Here is a 26,429-nt window from a genome sequence, read left to right as displayed (position 1 = left end):
CAACACCAGCAGATGACAGACATGTCTCTTTATCCAAACCATCACTGATTGGTGGAAACTTCACACTAGACCTCAAGCAGTTTGGACTGTGTGTCTCTCCACTCTTCCTCCAGACTCTGATCCCTCGATTTACTTTAAATGAAATGTAAAATTTACTGATGATCAGTGATGGTTTGGAGAAATACGATATAATGCAATATCGATATTTTACTTTTCTGGAACAGTTTCGTCCTGAAAATGTACAAAAACGAACACACAAACAAACACAGGTAACACTTAAATATGTGCACTCTCCGGTTGTCTGCCTCCCACATCTCCACACTCATCAGACACACTGCAGTGGTCTCCTCTCAGACAGCGAGGGCGTGAGATGGCATACGGTGGGTGAGCGTGGCAGAAGTGTGAGCTCAGCAGAGCCGGGGGGCCGTGGGAAGCCCTCTGACTGACAGGCCACAGCGGAGCTGCTGACACAGCCTGGCAAACTCCCATCAATCACCCCGAGCAGCTGCGCTTCCCAGCACACATCACCCCGGCCACGCTCACAGCACTGCCTCGTCACTGCCTGATGCACCCCGCTGTCACTCCGGCCGGCGCTGGTGTTAAAAGCTTCTGATCTCCTGCCCGAGTCACTTCTCTGAAGGACGTCCTGAAAAACAGGACTGGAGTCGTGCAGGACAGGACAGAGCTTTTACACAGGAACTGAGTCTATTACATGCACAAGAATATAATACAGTATTTTTACTGTATTTTTACTTTCAATGTGCTTCTGCCCTCTGTTTTCCTGTCTTGTGTTCCAAGCAATGTGCGTTTTTTAAGCCTGTCACCTTGTGTCTTGTTTGTAACCCCGCCCCTGCGTTCCCTTCCCCAGGTGTTCCTCACCTTCGTCGTGTATTTAAACCCCTCTGTTTCCGTGTGCCAGGTTGTTGATTCAAGTGTTATTGTTTTCTTAGTTTTGACTGGTTTCTGTTTCGGTCTTAGTTATTTAGTTTTACATTATTAGTTTTCTGTGTATTTTGCACTTCCGGTGTTTGTTTTCTGTTTTGCTTTTGCTTAACTCGTTCTTTATGTTAAATTTATATTCCTGAATTTACGTCCATCCTCTCATCCTTCCTCTAAGACAGTTACTGTCAGATCAGAACAGTGCAGTGTATTCAAACCTTGTATTATATATATTAAAAAAATCAGACCAGTTCAGCTCAGAATATAAACTTAAACGTGCCATAATACATGCACTGCTGTTTAGTTGGAGTTCTGAATGTGTTTGAAGAGATGTAGCTCTTACAGTTTGTTGGACAACTACAAAAAAACATGCTCATCAAATAGAATAGAAATAGAAATTCATAGATAGAATGGCTTGAAAAAACTTGATGGATGGAGAGAGAGAGATACACAAATGCAATGGTTTGAAAATGAAGAAAGACAAGAGACAGAGAGACAGACTGACAGACAGATAACATATAAGGAGTGAGGAATGGATAGATAAATGGAATGGCCTGAAAACAAGCAAGGTGGATGAATGAATAGATGGGTGGAAGAAGTAAAGGATGCATGGATGAGTGAAAAACATGAAGGATAGATTGTAGGATAGATGGATGGAATGATCCGAAAGCAAGCAGGATGGATGGATAGAGTTAGGAATGGATAGATAAATGGTTTGATGTAGTAGGGGTAAAAAGTAGGGGAATGTAAAAAGACAGAGACAGGCAGACAGACAAATGATAAAAGGAGTGAGGATTGGATAGATAATTGGAATGGCCTGAAAACAAGCTGGGTGAATGGATAGATGGATGGATGGATGGATGGATGGATGGAAAGGTGGAAAAGTGAAGGATGGAAGGAATGACCTAAAAGCAAGCAGGACAGATGGATATACAGATGAAGTAAGGAATGGATATATAAACAGACTGACCTGAAAACAAGCAGGGTGGGTGGATGAATGGATGGAGGAATAGATAGAAAGAAAAATGACTTTAAGACGGAAAATTGGTGCATGAATTGATGAGTGGAAAAATTAAGGAATGGATACATAAAAGTGAGGGGTGGAGGGATAGGTGGAAGAAATCAGGGATAGATGGCAGGATGGATGGATGGAATGACCTGAAAGCAAGCAGGATGGAACAAGTGGATGATAGAACAGGGGAAATGGCTTGAAGACGAAATAGAGGATGAATGGGTGTATGGATGGATGAATGGAGTGAGGAATGGATTGGTAGGTAAAATGGCAAGACAAGGAGAATGAGTTGTGTATGGATGGATGATATATGGATGGATGGAGTAAGTAATGGATTAGTGGGTGAATGGGTGAATGGATGCTTGGATTAAGAGTGTATAATAATGAGTATCTGAATCAGTTCAGTTAAATGCAGCGCTGTGTTTTCAGTAACTCTATTTCATTAGCTCGTCTTTCTCCTGTCTCTTCTGTCTCTTCTATCTGTCCTGTAACTGTGAGGTTTTTAAGGAACGTTGTGGAAGACTCCGGGTCCTGGGGCTAAGCCTCGTCTCTCTCTCTCTCTCTCTCTCTCTCTCTCTATTCTCTGTATATCAGTATATAAGGGCTGCATGCTGGAGGAAATGCTGAAAAGAGGCCACAGTATAAAGTGATCAGACCCAGCTGCCCCCAGGTCCTAATCCCCCACCCACACGCCCTCCTTACCAACCCAGCACTGCCGCACCCTCATTACAGCTGAACTGGCAACCTGAGCTGGATAGAGAGAGAGGAGAGAGTGGAGTGATGGACAGATGAAGAAAAATATTCACATATAGTAAAATAGGAGCCCAAATATATACCAGATATAAATAGGCCTGGCAGTACTGGTGTGTGGGCAAATAATGATTGAGAATAAAAGAGATTTTAAGTATGTTTTGTGATAAATGTAATAGAGTAATAGAAAATAATAAAAGTAAAAGTAATAAATACACATATCAAAATATCATTATATTTTCAGAGTAATTTTTCAAAACTAAAATACAAATTAGACTACTTTTAAGACACTATTATTATCAATATCCCAATTATGATATAAATGATATTTGATATGATTATACTAATATTATTGTAACAATATAATATGCCCCACTGCATTAACACACTTCACCCGAATAATATTAATAAATCTGCCAAAAATGCCCTGGAAGAATAAGAAAAACTTAAAACGTAAAAGCCAGACGACACTGAGGTTTAGAAACAAGGAGCCGGTCATAATGTTCTGCTTGATCAGTGTATTTATTTAAGCTTTAAACTAAAAATACTATTTAAATATTTAAGGATATTTTGGTAGATTTGTTTTGGTACATTAAATATTTTAAATATATAGCAAAACCAATACAAAATAGACATTTTTTATTATTATTTTTTTTTATTATACTGATATTATTTTAAAAACAATACAACATGGGACACTGTGTTAACACACTTCACTTAAAAAAGTATTTGCAAATCTGCTAAAAATGCCCTGGAAAAATAAGAAAACTGAAAAAGCCAGATTAAACTGAGGTGTAGAAACAACTAAAATGAGGTGGTCATAATGTTTTGCTTGATTTGGTGTATAGGTTTAAACATAAAATATTTATTCTTCTTTAATATCCTTAAATCTGCAGAGTAAATAGAAAAACTAATGAAATGTAGACAATATTCCAAAATATACTGATATTATATAAGAAGAAAAACTGAAAAGCCTGAGTTGTTGTATGAAGAGCTGAATAAGGAAGTGTTTGGAAGTTGGTAGATAGATTGTTGGTCATAGATTATATATATTGTGCCACAGGGAGGCGGGAAATCGTAACAAAGGAAAACATGTATCTGCAATCACAGTAAAAGGGTCATAAATCCTCCATAAAGCATCTCCACAGGCCATTCGCTGATTCCCTGCGTTCCCCGGAGCTGTTGTTGCCAGGGCCCGCAGGAGGCAGGCAGGGCCGTGGTGCTGGTGCGAACCCCTGGGACCCGAGCGAGGCCGGGGGGGGCGAGATGGTAGTGATACGGGAGGAAGTGGCCAGTTTGTTTCGGGCCCCTGAGGGACGAAAGCTTGTGTAGATGACTCGAATGGCGGTCTCGGTTTTCCTCAGCTCAGGAAGGGTGAGACTCTATACCGAATAACACAGGAGACGGCTATTACTGCCCACCAAATACACTAATTACCCACCAGAGCCAGTGTCTTCACCCTATCAGTGTCGTAAGCCCTCAGGTCCCAGGAAGCTCTTCAGTGAAAGGAGAGATTAGCATTAGCATTTCGTTTTAAGCAAGCAGGAGGAGTGTATTTACATAGGTTATATGGGGTAGATGGGGGTGGATGAGCTCCTTGGGGTCCATTAATGATCTGGTCAGTGTTCACTCAATAGATTTTTAACAATTTATGCACCATATGGCAGCAAACAGACTGTAAGTACTAACCTTGTATACAGTAAAGAGGATTGGTGCTGAGTGATGCAGAGCTTCAGGCTGGATAGATGAGAATAATCATCATGTTTGCTGGATTTTCACAGGGTTTACTGGCTGTTTAAAAGGGTAGAATATATGTAAAATAACTTTTAAAACAGCTATTTTTATTTTTTATGGTTGTCAGTGCCTGTTCAGCCTACAGAGAAACCACCAGCATCATCCTGCATCCTTTTGTTTTCCACTTCTTCTGCATTTTTCCTTCTTCTTCCTTTGCTTCTGCTTCTTTCTAGTTTTGCATTTTCTGCATCTGCTGCTTCTGAATCCTCTGTTTCCATTGCTTTTGCTTCCTCTGAGTTGTCTGCTTCTTCTGCTCTAACTTTATCTGTTTCTACTTTTTTCTGCACCTGCCTTATCTGCGTCTTCTACTTCCTCTTGTTTACCTTTGTGTCCTTTGCCTCTACTTTTCCTGCTTCCGTTTTTTCTACGTCTTAAGACCCCTGCATTGCTGCTTCTGCTTCATCTTGACCATCCTCTGCTTATGCTTCCTCTGCTTATGCTGGTCCCTTCCTTATTAGATGCCCTCATGCCAATAACAGTGCCTTAATCTATAAATTGTGAACATAATGTGGTTTTTTTTATGTGCTGTTTTGTAGTTTTATATTGTCGTTAAGTTGTACACTGCCTTTATGACCATTTTTCTAGTTACTTAAAGCGAGAGAGAGAGAGAGAGCACTCAGTCAGTAACTTTACTCCTTCGTTTCTTTGGTTTTACTATGAGTGAATGATCTACTGAGCTCTGAGTTTCCCCTTCTGAAGTCTCCAATGCTCCACCAGCCGCTCGCGTTCAGTAAAACTGAGACGGATCCTCTTTTAGAGGCTGTACATGTGGCGTAAGTACGTAAAGACGTGTGACGTGGCCAGAAGAACTCCTGTGAAAAGCGACCTGAAACCCCAGTTTTTAGAATAAATATACAATATTAGGCTTAGCAGAAATGGTCGTTCCAGCACTCTGATTCCATTAAACACAATACTTTATTCTTTATCCACTCAAAAATGCTTCTGCTTTCCAGTTTAGAAACAAAATAATACAGATTGCCACTTTAAATGGAATTATGTGGTCATATTATGACAGTGATTATGTTCTCCTAATTCCTTTCTTTCCTGTGTTTATCAACCCCCACAACTCAAATGTCACCAGTCTACCCAGAAGCCCATGAACGCACAGGACCATCATACAACCAGTAAACCCCTTTATGACTCACATTTACACAATCAAAGATGAAACTGGCATTTAAAAACGATCTCTACACTCACACACTCTCACGGACCCGCGTGATGGGTAAGAAATCACCCCCCCCCCCCCCCAACATAAATGTCAACGTTATTAAACACTGGAAGCTTTTAGGTGATTGATTTGTCAGGTAGATGTCTTGTCTGTGCTTGATGGAAGGATTAACAGCAGTGGCAGTGATATGGAGCTGCTCTCGAGTGGCTGTGCTTTAGCTATTTGTAAATGTTTATGGCTTCAGCACACCTCCAAAAGGGCCTGAGCGCACTCCCAGAGCTCCAGGCCTGGCGGAGACGAAGTCCTGCAGAATGAATGTGCCGGAGTTGCCAGGAAAGCCTACCTTCACTGGCACAGAAATCACACAATCACAGAGAAATAGCAGTAAAAACCTGCCATTAGACTGAAAACTGTAAAGCAGCAGTGTCAGATTTATTCATTTCCAATCGCAGCTTGTATCGTGAATATAATATGGCAATCTGACTGAGCTGCAGGTGCCAGTACCCTGGATGCTGAGTATGATATGGAAATCATGTAAAGTTGCTTGTGCCAACACTCTGGTTCCAGAGCATATTACGGAAATTGGCCCGAGCCGCATGTGCCAACACCCCGAATGCTGAGTATAATATGGGAATGGGCCCGAGCCGCATTTGCAAACACCCCTGTTGCAGAGTATAATAGAGCAAACTGACTGAGTTCCAAGTGCCAATACCCCAGATGCTGAGTATAATACAGGAATTGGCCCGAACCACATGTGCCAATACCTCGGATGCTGAGTATAATATGCAAATTGGCCTGAGACACATGTGCCAGTACCTCGGATGCTGAGTATAATAGAGCAATCTGACTGAGCTCCATGGGCCAGTAACCTGGATACTGAGTATAATATGGGAATTGGGCCGACCAGCATGTGTCAATACCCCGGATGCTGAGTATAATATGGGAATTGGCCTGAGCCGCATGTGCCAACACCCCAAATGCTGAGTATAATACAGGAACTGGCCCGAGACGCAAGTGCCAATACCGCGAATGCTGAGTGTAATATGGGAACTGGCCCAAACAGCAGGTGCCAATACCCCGGATGCTGAGTATAATATTGGAATTGGCCTGAGCCGCATGTGCCAACACCCCAAATGCTGAGTATAATATTGGAATTGGCCCAAACAGCATGTGCCAATACCCCAAATGCTGAGTATAATATTGGAAACGGCCCAAACAGCATGTGCCAATACCACGGATGCTGAGTATAATATTGGAATTGGCCTGAGCCGCATGTGCCAACTCCCCAAATGCTGAGTATAATAAGGGAATTAACCTGAGAGGCTATGCCAAAACCCTGATTGCCATGTATAATAATCCAGTCAGGCCGAGTAGCATGTGCCAACTCCCTGGTGGCAGAGTATAATATGGCAATCTGATTGAGCCGCAGGTGCCATAACCCTGGTTGCTGGGTATAATATAGGAATTGGCCCAAGATGCATGTGCCAACATCCCAAGTGTAATACAGGAATCAGGATAAGCAAAAGGGCCAACACCCCGTTTACCAAGTATAATATAAAAATCTGCACAGAATATATTAACCTGCATTAAAAGTACTCTTCTACATGCTCTGTGCATTTACACACTCTACTTATACCAGAGTGGTCTCTAAATACCCAAATCCCCATAACACACAGACTGTCGCTTTAAGTCACAGTGGTAAGTGGATCAGACACGGCTTTCAGTGCTTTCACTGCTTTCTGTGTCTCCTATATTATTGTCAGTGTTGTTTTTAGACCTTTGGTCACTGGTGTTGTGTAATCCCGCGGTGATTAAAAAGAGACGACGGACAAACAACTGCTTTGGGATGGTTCCTGCAGCACAGGGAAAAGTATGCGTCGTCTGGTCACTGTAATTTGTGGCTTGTGGGGTGTTGGCTCGGCCCTCTGTTGACTGCATAGCAGGAGAGCACCACCCGTCTCACACTACAATACCAGCGCAGCAGCGTTTATTTCAGTCAGCATTGTGGACGGGGTTTGTCAGGGTCTATATATTGTCTTTGTCCTTTAAAAACCTTCAAAACTTTATGTATAAATGAATTAGTTTGACTGCAGCAGTTTACTTATTAATATTATTATTAGAATTCCACCATTTTTATGGCAAACACATTTATTGCATCCCAACAACCGTCATAGGAATACCCTGAAACTTGTCTGCAAACTTTCTAATTTTGTAAACTACAAATGACAATAGACTTTAAATCCAAAACTCAAATTTTGCAAATTTATAGAACTAATAAATGTCAGACTGCTGAGAAAATGCTTCTAGACAAACATTTAGACAAAAATATTAGCGTGAAACATTGGACATTGCAACACCTTACCAACCACTTTGCAATGCCTGGGCAACCAAGAGCTATATCACAGTAACCCTTTAGCAAACATCTTCAAACACCTTTGCAACCAATCACTGTAACACAGCAACACCTTAGCAACCACCTAGCAAGCCTTTAGCAACAGCAAAGCACTTCAGTATAGTAACCACCAAGCAACAGCTTTGCAGCCAACACCTCTACCTTAGACCAACCAACACCATAACAACCCTCTAGCAATTTCTTTTTCTCAGCAAAAAAAACCCCGCCTATTTCAGAGTAACACCTTTGCAACCACCTAGCAACACCCTTACAAACAATGCTGCTACCCTACCAACTGCATAGCCACAGCACAGCAACCCTCAAGCAGCATCTTTATCTTTATCTTAACAACCAATTCCTCTTTCATAGCAACACCATAGCAACCAACATCTATTCAACAGTAACTGCTGAACTGCAACAATATTGATAAGATGCCAAAATCATTGCAAAGTTATGAAATGTTGAACCAGTTGCATCAAAAAAAAATATTTCACTGGCATTTACAAAATTCTAGAAATATATATATTTCTCCAGTCCTGCCCCTCCCGCCCTGCCTGCCCACTTAGAACGCCTGCAATGTCTGACCATCTAAAACGTCCCACCCAAGGGTCTGCTGTGGTATGCTTTCATCTAACAATAACGTGACCTCGCTCTCTCTCTCTCCACCGGACCCAGTATAACATTCTCCAGTACTGCCTCCCAGTACTGTCACTGGTCTCTGGTAATGGTGAGAAAAGCTCCGCTGGTCCTGCAGAGGAGTGATACATGTTCATTCATACTCAAGCCCAGCAGAACACCACGTAAACCACAGAACCCAGCAGAACACCACATAAACCACATAAACCCCAGAGCACCACATAAACCACAGAACCCAACAGAACACCACGTAAGCCACTCAACATAGCAGAACACCAGTTAAACCACATAAACCACATAACACTGCAGAACACTACACATATCAAAGAACCCAGCAGAACACCACGTAAACCACAAAAACCAGCAGAAAACCAAGCATGCTACAGAACCTAGCATAACACCACGTATACCACATAAACTACACAACCCAACAGAACACCATGTATACCATGTAAACCACAGAGCCCAGCGGAACACCACATATACGTGTAAGCCACAGAACACCACACATACCACAGAACCCAGCAGAACACCACATATACCACACAACCCAGCAGAACATCATGTATACCACATAAACCACACAACCCAGCAGAACATCACGTATACCACGTAAGCCACAGAACACCACGCATACCAAAGAACCCGATAGAACACCGCGTAAACCACAGAACATTGCGGAATGCCGCATATACCACGTGTACAACACACCCCATCAGAGCACCATATATACCACACAACCCAGCAGAACACCACATAAACCACACAACCCAGCAGAACACCACATAAACCACACAACCCAACAGAACATCACGTGTAGCACATAAGCCACAGAACACTGCAGAATGACACAGATACCACATGAACCGCACAACCTAGCAGAACACCACGTAAACCCAGGGCTTGACCCCTGACCTCCATGCTCTCTCAGGCTGTGTACAGTAATTAAGCCCAGGCTGCTGGTACAGTAGAAGCCCTGCAGGGGGGAATTATTGAGTGAACAGCGTCAGCACTGAACTGATCAGTAATCAGCGGCAGGGTGATGATCAGGACACATTTCACAGCTGGATTATTTGGAACAGGGGGGGGTTTGAGGGTTGTTAAAGCCATAAAAGCTATTTTTAATCTGAAGGGACACTCCGGGCTTAATGGCTCTGCCTAATGAAATATACTGGTCTGCTCGGTGTGTGTGTGTGTGTGTGTGTGTGTGTGTGTGCCATCGGCCTGTTTGTTTCAGTGGAGGGTTAATGAAGAGCTCTGAAGCTCAATCACACACACACACACACACACACATATATACACACACACACTTCCCCACAATTTCCTCCACTGTTACATCACGTTTATTTAGCGTAGCCCTCGCTGGAGGAAGCAGCAGGCTGATCCGGAGGCCCTCTCTCAGTGCCGGATTTAGCCTGAGGTTAAGCGGTGGTCCACGCGGAGCGTTCGCCGGGTACACAGCTCCCCAGCGCCGGGCATCAAGCTGGTACTTTAGGTCTCTGAGGTTGGCACCGCACATACCCAGCATTCCAGGCATTTAACCAACAGGATGAAGACAAGAATGTGCTTTATATATGTCTAGAAAGAAAACGGGGAATTTTGCTCCTAGCAGAAACGTACAGGGACATGCCAAATAACATGGGATATGGGAATAGTGATGGAAGTCTAATGGAAAAAAAAAATTGAATATCACTGAAAAGTTATTTTAAACATAAAACGTAATACAGGAATTGGACAATGAAACTGAAATACCTGGTTTTAGACAATTATTTATTGTTTATTTTACAGTTCTGGTGGAAACAGGAGAGTTGAGGTGCACATTGAATTCTGCGTGATTTGATCAGCCGTGGTTTTATGTTTTTTGGATACAATCCGGGTTAGCACCCAAACATCCCTTTCAAACAGCTTCCTCTTACAGCGTCCACAGTTAATCCTGTTGGATGTGGTTGGTCCTTCTTGGTGGTATGCTGACGTTACCCTGGATACCGTGGCTCTTGATGCATCACAAAGACTTGCTGTCTTGGTCACAGACGCTCCAGCACGACGTGCACCAACAATTTGTCCTCTTTTGAACTCTGGTATGTCACCCATAATGTTGTGTGCATTGCAATATTTTGAGCAGAACTGTGCTCTTACCCTGCTAATTGAACCTTCACACTCTGCTCTTACTGGTGCAATAATGTGCAATTAATGAAGATTGAACACCAGGCTGCTCCAATTTAGCCATGATGAAACCTCCCACACTAAAATAACAGGTGTTTCAGTTTCATTGTCCAACCCCTGTAGATGTATTACACACAGAGTGATCAATTTTAAGCGTGTATTTCTTTTTTTGTTGATAATTATGGTTCACATTCAATAAAAGCCTAAAAAATAAGTGTCTCAGAAAATTAGAATATTATATTAAATGAACGAATTAATTAAGTTCAACTTATATAGCGCATTTCTGGACACCCAAGGACTCTTTACTATTTACATACATTTTACATACAACCATTTAAACTCGGCACTCATCCACACGCTGGTGAGAAGCGGCAGCCTTGCAGCACAGCGTACTCTCAACCAGAAACAACTGCATTCAGCACTACAGAATTTTACCCAGGACAGAGTGCCAGTTAATACCTGGGTACAGTCATACAAACATTTACACATTTACACACACAACTTACATACATACCACACACTTTACACAAACACAGATCAGTTTAGAGTATTCAGGTTTTCTGGGTACTTTTAGAGCATCTAATTTACCAGATAAATTTAGAATATCCAGTATTTACCTGATCTTTATGTTTTGGACTGTGGGAGGTAACCGGAGTCCCCAGAGGAATCCCACGCCGACACGGGGAGAACATGGAAACTCCAACCAAATATGGATTTGAACCCAAGACCCCAGTGCTGGGAAGCGACGTGTTAACCGCTAAGCCACCATTATTATATAAGACCAATTGGTACTTTTGGCAGTGTGTGCAGTGTGACAAATCCTGCTGGAAAATGAAATCTGCATCCAGTGTCTGGCCTGAAGAAATCCATCACATTCAATGTAGACGACCAGACACTGATATCTCACAGGTCACTGCAGGGTTATTTAGCTTCTATGGCACACGGCAAAAGTCATGGGACACAGTGCTAAAAGAAAGGAATCCCATTGATTCTAATAATAAAGTGTCGTATTTCATAGGACCAGGAGAGAGATAATGAGCTCTGATTGGCTCTGGCCGACACAGTGATTTCCTGTAAACAGTCTATTGATAATGCGATTTCCATTCAGGACCAGGATTGTTACACAATCCTCCTGTGACACAATTTCTGCTTCCTTCTAAATGAAACACACACACACACACACACACACACACACAAACACACACACACACACACACACACACACACACACACACACACACACACACACACATTTATACAATCTCGCTCGATCCGGTTCTGCCGCCTGACTCACCCTGCTTATGCTTTCAGTATGTGCGAGTCTACAGGTAAGGGTAGGGCCAATGACACGCCAGGAGTTTCCACTACAAAAAAGGGGGAGGGGCTTATTTAGAGTCAGGAAACAAGACAGGTACATCCATAACGTTCAACCAATAGAGAGACGCTGTGAAAGAAAGAAAGTGACAAAGAGAGACAGAGCAAGGCTTGTACAAACAAACGAGAGGAGAAGTGAGAGTGAAGGAGAGAGTTAAAGAGAGGAGAGCAGGAGAGAGAGAGAGAGAGAGAGAGATGTTCTGTGGCAGGAACACCCATGCGGAGTGCCCGGCGTGAGCATGGCTCTGAAGGCGCTGAAAGACTCTCTTGTTCCCGTTTATGTGCAGTTTTCCCGGGAAAAGTATATCATGGATGGAGCTCCGGAGAAGCTGCGCAGGGAGCTGGAGGAGGAACTCAAGCAGTGCGGAGAGGAACCACGGAGCCACGCCTGGTACCACGGCGCCATCCCCAGACAGGTACACTCACACAGGGCACGATGGAGGGGGGTGAGGGTGGTTTATCTGTGTATGCTGTGTGTAAATGGCATCTGTTCTAAGCCCTATGATTGAAAAGTGACTTTATTTCAGTAATTCAGACCAATATGTGAAACTTATATATTATATAGATGTACTAAACACACAGAATTATCTATTTTAAGCATTTATATCTCTTTTATTGTTGATTATTATGGATTACAGCCAATGAAAACCAAACCAAACAAATCAGTGTCTCAGAAAATTAGAATATTATACTATTATAGTGGGCAGTGCGCAAAGTGCTGCTGGAAAATGAAATCCAGATCTCTATAAAAGTTGTCAGTAGCAGAGGGAAGCTCTGTAAGATGAAGTGCTGTGAGATTTCGCAGAAAAACTAAACTGCACTGACTTTAGGCTTGATAATAAAACACAGTGGATCAACAGCAGCAGATGACTTGTCTCTTTATCCAAACCATCACTGATTGTAGAAACTTCACACTCTTCCTCCAGACTCTGCTCCCTTGATTTACAAATGAAATGTAAAATTTACTGATGATCAGTGATGGTTGGAGAGACATGTGCAACATCTGCTGCTGTTGATCCACTGTGTTTTATCAAATCTCTTTAAAATAGATCATTATGTGTGTAATACATCTATATTATATATGAGTTTCACATTTCACATTGCACTGAATTACTGAAATGAAGTCAATTTTCAATGATATTCTAATTATGCATAATTGAGATGCACTAGTAGGTTACTTTAGAGTAAAAACAAAAAAGAGTGCTTTGAAAGCTGTGCTACACATTTTACTTATTACTGTAATACATATATATTTTTGCTATAAAACATAAAAATCATGTTGTACTAAATGAAAAAAAAACCCTGAAAAAAATGACTTCATGAACCTTTAAGAGAGCATAGTATGCCTGTAGCCGATAAACCTGATCCAATAGATTAGCAACAATTAATTAACCCCCTAAATTTCAGTGGTGCTACAATGATTAAGCCCAAAAATGTTGTATTCTGGCGTTAGAGATAGCAGAACATTTATGTAAAAACACTTTTTTTATGTTTATTTTTTTTGCATACGGTACTTTGCCATTATAAACTCTATTTGACTGTAATGTAAAAGCATTGCAACAGTGTTGTGTAAAATTAACTGTTGCTTCTTTTTAAAACCAAAAAATACATTTTATTTTATGGTTAGCTTTAAAGTGTTAAAATTGCTCAATAAAATCTGATGAAAACATGCACATCATATTTCAGGTATACTGCATTTTCTCATAAAATCCCAACACATTTCAGTAGGTGCAACATGACAATTACTTTATCGACTGTTTATTTGTATATTTGTTCACATATAACAGTTAACAGTATTTTAGACTAATAGCCCAATCACTGCTTTAATAACTATGGCGCCATACACACGGTGTGCACAGACTCCAGTAGAAGAAGAAAAAGTATATAACTATGATTAATTAAAATGTTGTTGTCTTACAAAGGGTGCACTTGCTTTGTTATGCTGCTATATTATTGTTAGCTGTATTTAATGCTCTTAAAATGACGATAATATATCATTTATCGCAATAATTTATGGGGCAATACATCCACAAAAAATCTTATCGCGCAAGCGTACGTTTCAGTGAACAGTGTTATAAATGTGACATTTAAAAAATATATAGGAAAAATACTGTACAGTGTAGTTATTTAAAAGGCCTTTTTAAATTTACAATTACAAACTATACATATCATCCTATGCTCCCGTTCCTGTCTAATAATCCATAAATCCTATAATTGTACAGATCATTGCATGATTAATAAAACCACTCGTAGCTTTTGAAACAAGGCACTGAAAATGTAAAGCAAGAAAATGAGAAATGGTTGAAATAACAAAAATGATGCAGAGCTTTTAGACCTCAAATAATGCCAAAAAAAAACAAGTTCATATTTATATTAATATATTCATATTAAGTTTTAAGAGTTCAGAAATCAATATTTGTTGGAATAACCCTGGTTTTTAATCACAGTTTTGTTCATGCTTCTTGGCATCATGTTCTCCTCCACCAGTCTTACACACTGCTTTTGGATAACTTTATGCTGCTTTACTCCTGGTGCAAAAATTCAAGCAGTTCCATTTGGTTTGATGATCAGCTTGTGATCATCCATCTTCCTCTTGATTATATTCCAGAGGTTTTTAATCTGGTAAAATTAAGGAAACTCATTATTTTTGTAAGTATGTTTTGTAATTATTTTTGCTCATAGGTTAATGAATAATTTGCAGTAGTTACTGCACTGACATGCCAAAGGCTGTGACACAGGTCACTAGTATTGTGTCCCAAGTTTTAGAAATAAGAAGTTTCTCCAGTTTTGCAGCACTGGCAGGAGAGAGACCTGCATTTCCCTGCTGTTTACCTCCTCCTGTCTGGAGTCATGCCTCCACCCTGGCAGAGGAACATTCGCTCTCTTTGTGAAAGATGATAATGAAATTAAGACATGTGGCTGTGTTTTCTACAGACCGTCCTTCACACAATTCCAGTGCAGCAGAATGAGCTGAAGAAGCTACACTTCAGCTATTAAAAACCTCTGACATGTATATATACAGCTCTGGAAAAAAAATAAGAGACCACATAAAATGATGATTTCCTTAGATTTTACCAAACTGAAAAACTCTGGAATATAATCAAGAGGAAGATAAATGATCACAAGCCATCAAACCAAACTGAACTGCTTGAATTTGTGCACCAGGAGTAAAGGCATAAAGTTATCCAAAAGCAGTGTGAAAGACTGGTGGAGGAGAAGCCAGAGAAGATAAAAACTGTGATTAAAAACACAGGGTTATTCCACAAAATATTGATTTCTGAACTCTTAAAACTTGAATATGAATAAGAACTTTTGTTTCCTTTGCATTATTTGCAGTCTGAAAGCTCTTTGCTATTTCAGCAATTTTTCATTTTCTGCAAATAAATGTTCTTAATGACAATATTTTTATTTGGAATTTGGGAGAAATGTTGTCCGTAGTTCATAGAATAAACAACAATGTTCATGTTACTCAAACATTTACCTATGAACAGCAAAATCAGAAAAAATGATTCATAACTGATTTCTATTCTAATTAATTGCAAGTTAAGAAAAAAAGAGGAAAATTCAGCTTTCACTTTCCTAAGCAAATAAATTTCCTCCTTAAAATGAACTAAACATCACCAGACCTGTATAAAGAACAAGCTTAGTTGCAAACCACACATTATAACTATTGTATACATAGGGACTAGTAGCTACTAAACATTTACACCTACCCTTCCACAGGAGTAAGTTATTTCTAAACCAATAAAAAAACTAAATATGACTTGTTTGGAGCTTTGGTCTGGAGACAAGCTACATCTTTTAGATAACTACATTTGATAACAAAAGGTATATTCATATATTTATAGGTGAATGCAGTACACATTACACAAACACATTACACAAACAGCATCAGCAGTGCAGATACAATCAAACCAGCTGGCACAGCGGCCTAAACAGAGTAAAATAACTTACCTTTAGTGCTTTAGGATGAAGTGGTGGATGGGTGAGCAGGGTCCTGCATCTGATCTTTTTTTAAATCCATCAGCAGTTCTTTCTGGAAATCAAGTCCAAATCAGACAATCAGATTTATTTACAGTCCGGAGAGAAGTTCCGTCAGAAGGTTTTTATTCAGAGATTGATCTCTCCACAGCGCAGTGGGCGTGGGGATGGTCAGGGTTACAGGTGAGGGTGTACACCTTTGCCATTCTGTCTTGTCTTTCAGTTCTTTTTAAAAAAGAAACTAGTCAATACGCACCGTAGCTATCCATCAACCTTTACTGCAAAGTGCCGCACTGGGAAAACGGTCGCTGTAATGCCCAAACTAGCGGCAGGAACGCGCGGTTCGGTGCGGTCATTATAGCGGTTGGAAATCTGCGGTAACACGCGGTCAATTGCGCTGATTTGGAGCTCCTGTGACGCGCGCAGACGTCTCTTTGAGCCCCACGGCCGCGTGCACAGCCAATCTCTGTAGTCCTGGTCTGGATAAACATCCCAAATCACCAACTACATATTTAGTAATTGTGGCAGATGAAATGACTCTAAAACCTCAAAAAGCTCCGGTTTAGGTCCACCTAATCTAGGACTAATCTAGCGATTCTCTCCAGCTTCGTGGTAGTGCCACAGCATGAGAAAATTACCATAAATTAAGCAATGACAAAGCCCGCCCACTTTCCACTTAGAGGGAAGATATTATTGGTCAATTTTACTGTCATTTAAAACACTGGTCTCTAACAGCTGGACCACCAATCAAAGGTGTGAAATTGTGTATCTCCATTTACTACTCTGAAAGTAGAAGTATGTTGTAGATACTAGTGTTTAAAATACTTCTGTAGAAGTTGAAGAAGTATCAACTCAACCTTTTTACTCTTTAAGTAAAAGTACTTAAAAAAGTACCGGTTTCAAAACTAATTAAAGTATAAAAGTAAAACATAATGTAATGGGAAAAAACACATTTTTCTTAAAGCCAAAATGACTGTAATGTTAAATTATTATTAACATTTTAATGTTGATAATATAATTTGGGATGCTCTAGGCTGCTCCCTAGTGTTTCAGCTGCATATATGCTGATTGTAAATGAATGTATTTTAGTAGTATGTAAATGTATTAAAGTTAAAGCTTAGTTGGACTCAAGTTTGTCTTGAAGTGTGCATGTGTGATGGATCACAGTATAAACCAATAGGGAGTCGGAATGGTATATGTTTATACTTCTCTACATCCAATCACAATCAGATTCTCTATACTCTAACTTGATGGAGAGATTTATCTGGATATCAGCAATAAGGCTATTTTTAAAATGTAAGGAGTAGAAAATTCAGATAATTGTGTGAAAATGTATGTAGGTAATTGTTTAGATGTAGATGTTCATAAATAAGTAGATTATATAAACTTGGAAATTATTATTTAAAAAAATGTTTTTAGCATATGTTAGGCCCTCTGAGAGGATCTACTGTAGAACACCATGGAGTTTCCTCACAGGACCAGTGCTGCTACCCGGTTAAGCTGGAAGGCCTGGGTTCAGTTCTTGTCATTGTGCTCTGATGGTTAATGTGGCGACAAATGTTATCAGTTAACAGAACCTGAACATGAGTCAGCTCACAGGAGACAAACCTGCTCAGAACTGGCAGAACCACATTTAAACAGAAACATACACACACCTTTTTTAACACCTTTCTTTAGGATCTTTTTTATTGAAAATGAAAGTCATATTTTGTAAAAAAAAATTACTTAAAAATGATTCTTTTTTTTAAACTGAAAGTTGCTACAATAAAATGAAACATAAAAACAGCACAAAATAAATGAGACCAAAAAATTAGAGATTTCACTTCTCTGCATAACTCTGCGTTTAGATTACATTATTAATAAAACTCTGTCTTTTTTCCCAATATAAAATACAAAATAGTAAAAAATCAGATGAGCGTTGATTCTTTGTTATTTCATATATTTTTAAAATGTATTTATTTTTTACCCACTTTTGGGTCCCGATCCAAATTTGTAATCTTTAACATTATGCCTTTTGGATAGGGCCTTTTGCCTTTTTTAGATTGTATTCCTCTTATTATGTACTTATATATTATAAAGTTCTTCACTATAATTTGATATATATCTATATAGTAAAACTAAGAGAGCACTTAAAAATAACGAGTTTCTTTAATTTTACCAAATTGAAAACCTCTGGAATATAATGAAGAGGAAGATGGATGATCACAAACCATCAAACCAAACTGAACTGCTTGAATTTTTGCACCAGGAGTAAAGCAGCATAAAGTTATCCAAAAGCAGTGTGTAAGACTGGTGGAGGACAACTTGATGCCAGTGATTAAAAACCAGGACTGTTCCAGCAAATATTGATTTCTGATTTTTGTTATTTCAGATATTTCTCATTTTTTTGCAAATAAATGCTCTAAATGACAATATTTTTATTTGGAAATTGGGAGAAATGTTGTAGTAAAAGTAGTTTATAGGATTAAAAAAATAATTATTTTACTCAAAAATATACCTATAAATAGCAAAATCAGAGAAACTGATTCAGAAACTGGTTCAGAAACAAGGATTTTGGACTGTGTATAAAGGTCCAGCGCAGGCCTGGTTCAGAACTGTTACAGGAACACATGGCAGGTGGGGGTTCTGTGCCCAGTTTCTGCTCTTTCCCACGCTGGGGTGCAGGATTTGACTGTGAGCCATGAACACGGTGATCCATCACTCAGCACGCTCATTACAGCACGCTCTGATTGGTCAGTGCTGAGAAACTGTCATCAGATGCCCTGATATGTAGTGTCTGTGTAACTCTATACCATGTAGAAACTTCCAGAGCCCACACGGCTGCTGCTTACACAGTAAACATGCATGTTCCAAATGTGCGCACACACACACACACACACACACACACACACACACAGCTAAGCCCGTAAACGAGTCATTCGCTGAAACTTGAAGCCCCTGAACAAAAAAAGTGTCTGATTAACACATGTGAAGTCAGAATCTGCCTCTTTTCCAACTGCCGAGTAGCATCACAGCGCTAACGCTCGGAGGAAAGCACAGTGACTCGGTTTTGATACATCAGCTCACAGACGCAGCCTTGTGCTGATCCACATCACCCTAGAAGTGATGATGGGAAAGAGCGCCATCTACTGTACCCACCCAGAGAGAGAGCAAGACCAATTGTGCTCTCAGGGCTCCAGCAGCTGACGGCAAGCTGCATGAATATACCTTCAAATTTACTAACCAGCAATTTTAACCAACACAAAAAATCATTAGCAGTAGTATAATAATTCAATTTGTTACCCAACTTTATGTCACATGCTAGATTTGTTTGTTGACTAATTAAATAATACTCCCCCCACCCACCCACAAACCCCCTTTACATCCAGAATACATGTTATGTGGCTGTGGAGAAATATGCATGTCATTATAAAATCTCTTGATTTAAAATGTATCACTGAACATAGAGATCTTATTGGTGTTTTAATGGCTTTATATTATTTCTAAGTACAACAAAAAGTATTGTTTCATCTGCTGGTGTTGATCCACTGTGTTTTATTATCAAGTCTAAAGTCAGTGCAGTTCTGTTTTCCCACAAAATCTTACAGCACTTCATATCTTAAAGCTTCCCTCTGCTACTGACAACTTTTATGGAGATGCTGATTTCATTTTCCAGCAGGATTTGGCACACTGCCCACACTGACAAAAGTACCAATTGGTCTTATATAATATTCTAATTTTCTGAGACTTTTGGGTTTTCATTGGCTGTAAGCCAAAATTATTAACAATAAAAGGAATAAACACTTAAAATAGATCACTGAATTTAATTATATACTTAGTAGCTCAAAATAACGAAAGTTCAAATAGCTTGAAATCATCTCACAATAGAGAAAGTGTAAGAATAATGAATACTAGTTAAAGAGCTTGGATCTTTAGCAGCTGTGCAACAATGGTCAAAAAGACCAAACAATAGAAAAACTCTATATATTTTTGAGATGTTTAGTGAGGATTTGTAGTTATTTAAGTTATTTGAGTGTAGTTTCTTCTGATACGTTGAACACTGTGTTGTTGATCTAGTTAACACTGTACTGCAGGTCTGTACCTGCCCACTGACACACAGCATTAATCTCAAGCTGGAACTAAACCCCCTAAATTTCCTTATAAACAGCAGGAGTTTACGCAACATTTTAGATTCCAGATCAGTTTTCCAAATCAATCACAGATCAATCATTACCCCTGAGGTTTACAGAACCGCCTGATGAGGCTCGGCTGAGCAGGACCGGTTCCTGCTGACAGTGGCCCCATGTTGTGGCTAAATATGACCTTGGCCATGGCTCGGGTGCTGCCGGGGCTTTGTGAGGAGAATAATGAGCAATTGTAAGGTGTGATTTACACTTAACAGCTCCTTTTACTCTTACTGCTGACTGACACACACACCGACAGAATCAGAGAGACAGCCGTCTTACTGAACGTCAGTCAGAAACCTAGAGAAGGAAATTTAACCCCTAAAAACGATCATAACAGTGGAGAACCTGAAGCACAGGGTCATGTCTGGGTCATGGCATGGACACCTTCATTATTAAGTGATTTGCTATGTCAGTATTTTGAGTTTTTGAGTCATTATTGTGCTGTATTAGTTAGAATTTGGACACACCTCTTCTTATTTAATGTGTTTCTTTCTTTTTATGTGTTTTTACATTGTAAATTTAATATTGAAGACTTTATTAAAGCTTTAGAGGAACACATGCTCAATTATTCTCTAAAGAAAAAAAAGTGTTCAACAAACCAGAATATGTTTTCTACTTTAGATTCTTCTAAATAAGTATCACATGTATCTTTGAGGACAGATCTGCACACTCTTTGTATTTTAATCTCAGCGTTTTGAAAGAAGGAGTTCCTGGAGGTGCTGAACAATTGTTGCTGCTTTTCTTTCCTTCACGCTGTGAAGCTCCAGCTCATCCCAATTAAATCACCTCAAATCACCATCTAAGTTCATCAGATTCTGTTCCCAGACACGAATACTTCCATACGATCATAAGCACTCGCCGGCCTCAGTCCATAAATGATGTGTAAGAACAGCTGCTTTATGTAACTAATAACCTCTCTGAGAACAGGATAGACATCTTAAGCACACTTGAAAAAAGGGCATTTCTAGCCGCCGTTTATTTTCTACATTGTAGATTAATATTAAAGACATGAAAAAATGTAATTAAATTAAATGAAGGGACACATATGGAATTATGTAATAAAAAAAATATATTATATAGATGTATCACACACATAATGATCTTTTATTGTTGATGATTATGGCTTACAGCCAATGAAAACCCCAAAATCAGTATCTCAGAAAATTTGAATATTATATAAGACCAATTGGTACTTTTGGCAATGTGGGCAGTGTGCCAAGTCCTGCTGGAAAATGAAATCCGCATTCCGGGAAAACACTGCACTGACTTTAGACTTGATAATAAAACACAGTGGATCAACACCAGCAGATGACATGTCTCTCCAAACCATCACTGATCATCAGTAAATTTTACATTTCATTTAGAAAACAAGGGAGCAGAGTCTGGAGGAAGAGTGGAGAGACACACAGTCCAAACTGCTCGAGGTCTAGTGTGAAGTTTCCACCAATCAGTGATGGTTTAGAGAAACATGTCATCTGCTGGTGTTGATCCACTGTGTTTTATTATCAAGTCTAAAATCAGTGCAGTTTTGTTTTCCCACAAAATCTTACTTAAGCACTTCATGCTTCTTCCCTCTGCTACTGACAACTTTTATGGAGATGCGAGAGGATTTCATTTTCCAGCAGGACTTGGCACACTACCCACACTTATAAAAGTATCAATTGGTGCCTTATATAACATTCAAATTTTCTGAGACACTGATTTTTGGGTTTTCATTGGCTGTAAGCTTCATAATCATCAACAATAAAAGAAATGAACACTTAAAATAGATTAACTGAACTAAATTATTGAAATGAACTAACTTTTCAATGATATTTAAATTTTTTGAGATGCACTAGTAGATTGACAAAAACGAATTTTTCCAATGTCCCTTTCCATGTGTTTCTCAGGTGGCTGAGAACCTGGTCCAGCGCGACGGAGACTTCCTGATCCGAGACTCGCTCTCCAGCCCGGGGAACTACGTCCTGACCTGCCAGTGGAAGAACAGCCCCCAGCACTTCAAGATCAACAAGCAGGTAGTGGCCATGAACGAGGCGTACTCGCGGGTGCAGTTCCTGTTCGAGAAGGAGGGCTTCGACAGCGTTCCCGCGCTGGTCAGGTACTACGTCGGCAATCGGCAGCCCGTCTCCGAGGTGGTGGGGGCCATCATCTTCCAGCCCATCAACCGGGCCCTGCCGCTGCGGTGCCTGGAGGAGAAGTACGGCGTGGGCTCCATACGAGTGGAGGCCGGCCACCGAGAGAGGAAGAACCAGAGCTCCAAGCGTCTGAGCCTGAACATCATGAACGGACACGTTCCAGATCACACCCTCGGCCGTGGGAACCTCCTCAGGTGAGGAACGGGTTCAATCATACCGCCGCCTTGGTTCCCAGTCCTGCGAGTAATTAAGGGTGTGGAAATTCAGGCACTGAGGCATTGAAGCAACGGTGCATTATGACAGTTCATGGCTTTGACACAATACAGGTGCATCTCAAAAAATTAGAATTATGTCTTAAAGCTGATGAAAACCCAAAAATCAGTGTCTCAGAAAATTAGAATATTATATAAGACCAATTGGTACTTTTTGGCAGTGTGGGCAGTGTGCCAAATCCTGCTGGAAAATGAAATCTGCATCTCCATAAAAGTTGTCTGTGATTGGTGGAAACTTCACACACGACCTCAAGCAGTTTGGACTGTGTGTCTCTCCACTCTTCCTCCAGACTCTGCTCCCTTGATTTACAAATGAAATGTAAAATTTACTGATGATCAGTGATGGTTTGGAGAGTCATGTCTGTCATCTGCTGGTGTTGATCCACTGTGTTTTATTATCAAGTCTAAAGTCAGTGCAGTTTTGTTTTCCCACAAAATCTTACAGCACTTCATATCTTACAGCTTCCCTCTGCTACTGACAACTTTCTTTTTATGGAGATGTGGATTTCATTTTCCAGCAGGACTTGGCACACTGCCCACACTGACAAAAGTAGCAATTGGTCTTATATTATATTATAATTTATAATAATAATAATAAAAAATGATTTTTTGGGTTTATTGGCTGTAAGCCATAATAATCAGTAATAAAATAAATAGACGCTTAAAATAGATCACTCTGTGTGTAATACATATATATTAAATTTATGAGTTTCACATTTTGAACTGAATTACTGAAATAAAGTAACTTTTCAATGATATAACATTTTTTTGAGATGCACCTGTACACTGGTGTGCCAAACATCAAAAGACAAAACTAGAGTCATAATATGGTGTCCCATGACTTTTGCCATGTCGCATTAAAGCTGAAGAATATGCATGCGCATGTGGGGTCCACTGCATTGATGTTGTTCAATGCTTGTTTGTTCAAAAGGACAATTCTAACGAGAAGCTGCCAGTCACGATCATACATTTTCTATTGTCGCATTTATGTTTCAAACTTAAGTGTGTTTATATTGCTGCATTTTTGAGATTTCAATATGGCTTAAAGGGGCACTAAACCTCCTGATTTTCGCTGACTCCACCCTCAGTTAAAATGTTAAAAATGCTAAAAATGAAAGTTTAAGCTATTGAAAAAAATATAAAATATAATTATATAAATATATAAATATTTATATTATATAATATATAAATATATAATATAAATATAAAAAATATATAGTTTACGGTTTATTGCATTTTTAACGTTCACAATCTAGTATTGTGTCCCATGACTTTTGTCATGTCCCTTGAAAGCTAAAGAACGGTGCACTGAACTGTGGGATGTGTGTGTGAGGTCACCTAGCTATCTATAAGCACACTTCATCTCACTCACAAGATAACACCTCACAATTGTGTATATGGGTAACTTTTGGCATATTTATGAAGAACAATGTTCAATTTAAAATGGTTACAGTATATCAGCCATTTAAAAATGGTAAAAATTCAGATACAAGGTTTTTGTGACAGAAACTTTGTAATTTTGTAATAATGCACCAAGATATTATTAATGCATGTTAACATTCGGTAACAATAGCTTAAGGTTAACAATGGTTAACACACTGCACTGCCTGGCACAAGCATTGTTTATTACAGCTATTACTAATAAAACAAAGAAATTATTTATTGAACACGGATATATTTTTTAATGGTGCTGTTTTATGAAAGTAATAAATCAGTCTGACGGTTTACCCAGGACCCCTCGACCATGATAACATCACAGTAACGCATGGCCTTCTGTGGCTTATTGCTTTTTTACAACACTGTGACCAAACACATCATAATGAAACACAATAAATCAGCATCAGACTGCTGTCAGAATATAATACTGAATCAGATACAGGATATAAAAGAATTAATCTGATACAATCCTTTAACTAATCTTTCTTAAAACAAAACACACACACACACACACACACACACACACACACACACAGGGTGATGTCATGTTGCTAACTGCATATTTATCCTATGAGGTTGTAGAGTGAAAAAATAAGAGTAACATTGATCCAACAGAAAAATGTCAAAATAATTAATCAGACAATACGCAATATTTCAATTTCTAAGATACTGAGTATTTCAATATTAATAGTATCAGTATCAGTATAAGGAAATGCCAGAGTTCAATTTCAGTTTCTGTATTAGAAAATACTCAGTATTTCTAGTTTCATTTTCAGATTATACTGAATCATTTTACAATTTCAGTATTAGGAAACACACAGTATTTCGGTTTCTGTATTAGAAAATACTGAGTGTTTCAGTTTCTACAATATACTTATAGTACATCCAATTCTACTTAAATTTAGTAACTGTTTAAAAGATATTCTAAAATGTTAGTGTCAGAATCAGAAGATACTCAAACAATCATTTTCAGTATTAGAAGGTACTGAATGTTTTAATATTTCAGAATCAGAGGTTAATGTGTCAAAATATATTCTGTATTTCAGTTTCTATATTAGAAAATACTCAGTATTTCAGTTTCAGTATCATAAAAGACTCAGTGTTACAGTTTTAGTATCATATTGTCATGGCTGGACAGGACTCAGACACGCGCTGATGCAGATAAAACGTGACTTTATTAAATAAAGTAGCAGACAAAGGGATAGTCAGACAGAAATATATCAACAGGGGCGAACAACAGCAGAAGGGATACAACATACCAGAGTAGAAACAGTCCAGAGGTCAAACACAGGCAGGCAATATCAGAGGGCAGGCAAAAATCAGAGTCGGTGAACAAAGCAAGGTCAAAAAAACAAGAGATACAAAAATAGGCAAAAGAACCGCGTTGTATGAGGAAAAATACCATCAATACTCGGCGGAGCACAGGTGCAAAATGAGCCCCTTTTATAGGCCATGAGGCCTAGTATTCTGGGGACCGACTTCCTGGTAGAAGCATGTGATGTGTCATGTGATCATGAGTCAGTGTAGTTTCAGTGTGAGGTGCATCCTGGGCAATGGAGTCCGGAGGCTGCAGATTGCAGGTAGAGCTGATTGTGGGAGAGACAGAAGCGCCTACAGCGCCAGGTGTGACACATATATACTCAGTTCAGTTTTAGTATTATAAAATACTGAATATTTCAAAAGTTAGCAGTATCAGAAAATACTCAGTATTTCAGTTTCAGTATCAGAAAATACTTAATCTTTCAACATTTCAGTATACTTATCAGAGTATACTTAATTTCACAAAATCTTATTTCACTATCAGTGTCAAAATATATTTCATATTTCAATTTTTCAGTATCAGGAAATACTGAGTATTTCAGTTTCTGTATCAGAATATACTTATATATATATTTCAGTACCTGTTTCAGGTACAATACTTAAAAATTCAGTATCTAAGAGTACATTGTACAGCTAAACTGTCCAACGCTTAATCTTATGTCCTGAACTCTTAATTCACTATAGTATAGTATATCACAGAAATACTGCAATGTTTATTTTTTTCCCCCAATATCATGCAGCATTTTGAGAGTGCAAAAACTCAGAGGCTTATGGATCTTGGGATTTTTATGATAAAAAAAAAAACACAGAAAGCAAAATCTCTCTTTTATTCTATAATAAACGGAGCTGTGTGTGATCTCAGGCTGTGTTGTTTTAATGTAAAGGCAGCA

The 26,429-nt window shown here is 39.3% G+C and overlaps 1 protein-coding gene across 7 annotated transcripts in view; it reads left to right on the top strand.

The window, feature by feature from the left end:
* bcar3 (BCAR3 adaptor protein, NSP family member) overlaps nt 1-26,429 on the top strand; it is a 476,193-nt gene that overhangs the window by 137,092 nt on the left and 312,672 nt on the right. For all 7 annotated transcript variants that reach the window (XR_007441434.1, XR_007441435.1, XM_049486025.1 and 4 more), the window contains 2 exons: nt 12,516-12,644; nt 22,265-22,704. Coding sequence is in view for 5 of the 7 variants with exons in the window: in XM_049486025.1 (XP_049341982.1) it covers nt 12,516-12,644; nt 22,265-22,704 (569 nt within the window). In the remaining 2 variants the exon portion in view is untranslated. The remainder of the gene's footprint in view (nt 1-12,515; nt 12,645-22,264; nt 22,705-26,429) is intronic.

This window comes from Astyanax mexicanus, chromosome 12, assembly GCF_023375975.1.
Source record: "Astyanax mexicanus isolate ESR-SI-001 chromosome 12, AstMex3_surface, whole genome shotgun sequence".
NCBI classification, from domain to species: domain Eukaryota; kingdom Metazoa; phylum Chordata; class Actinopteri; order Characiformes; family Acestrorhamphidae; genus Astyanax; species Astyanax mexicanus.
Note: the sequence above shows the minus strand (reverse complement) of the source record. Positions and strands in the feature narration are given on the sequence as shown.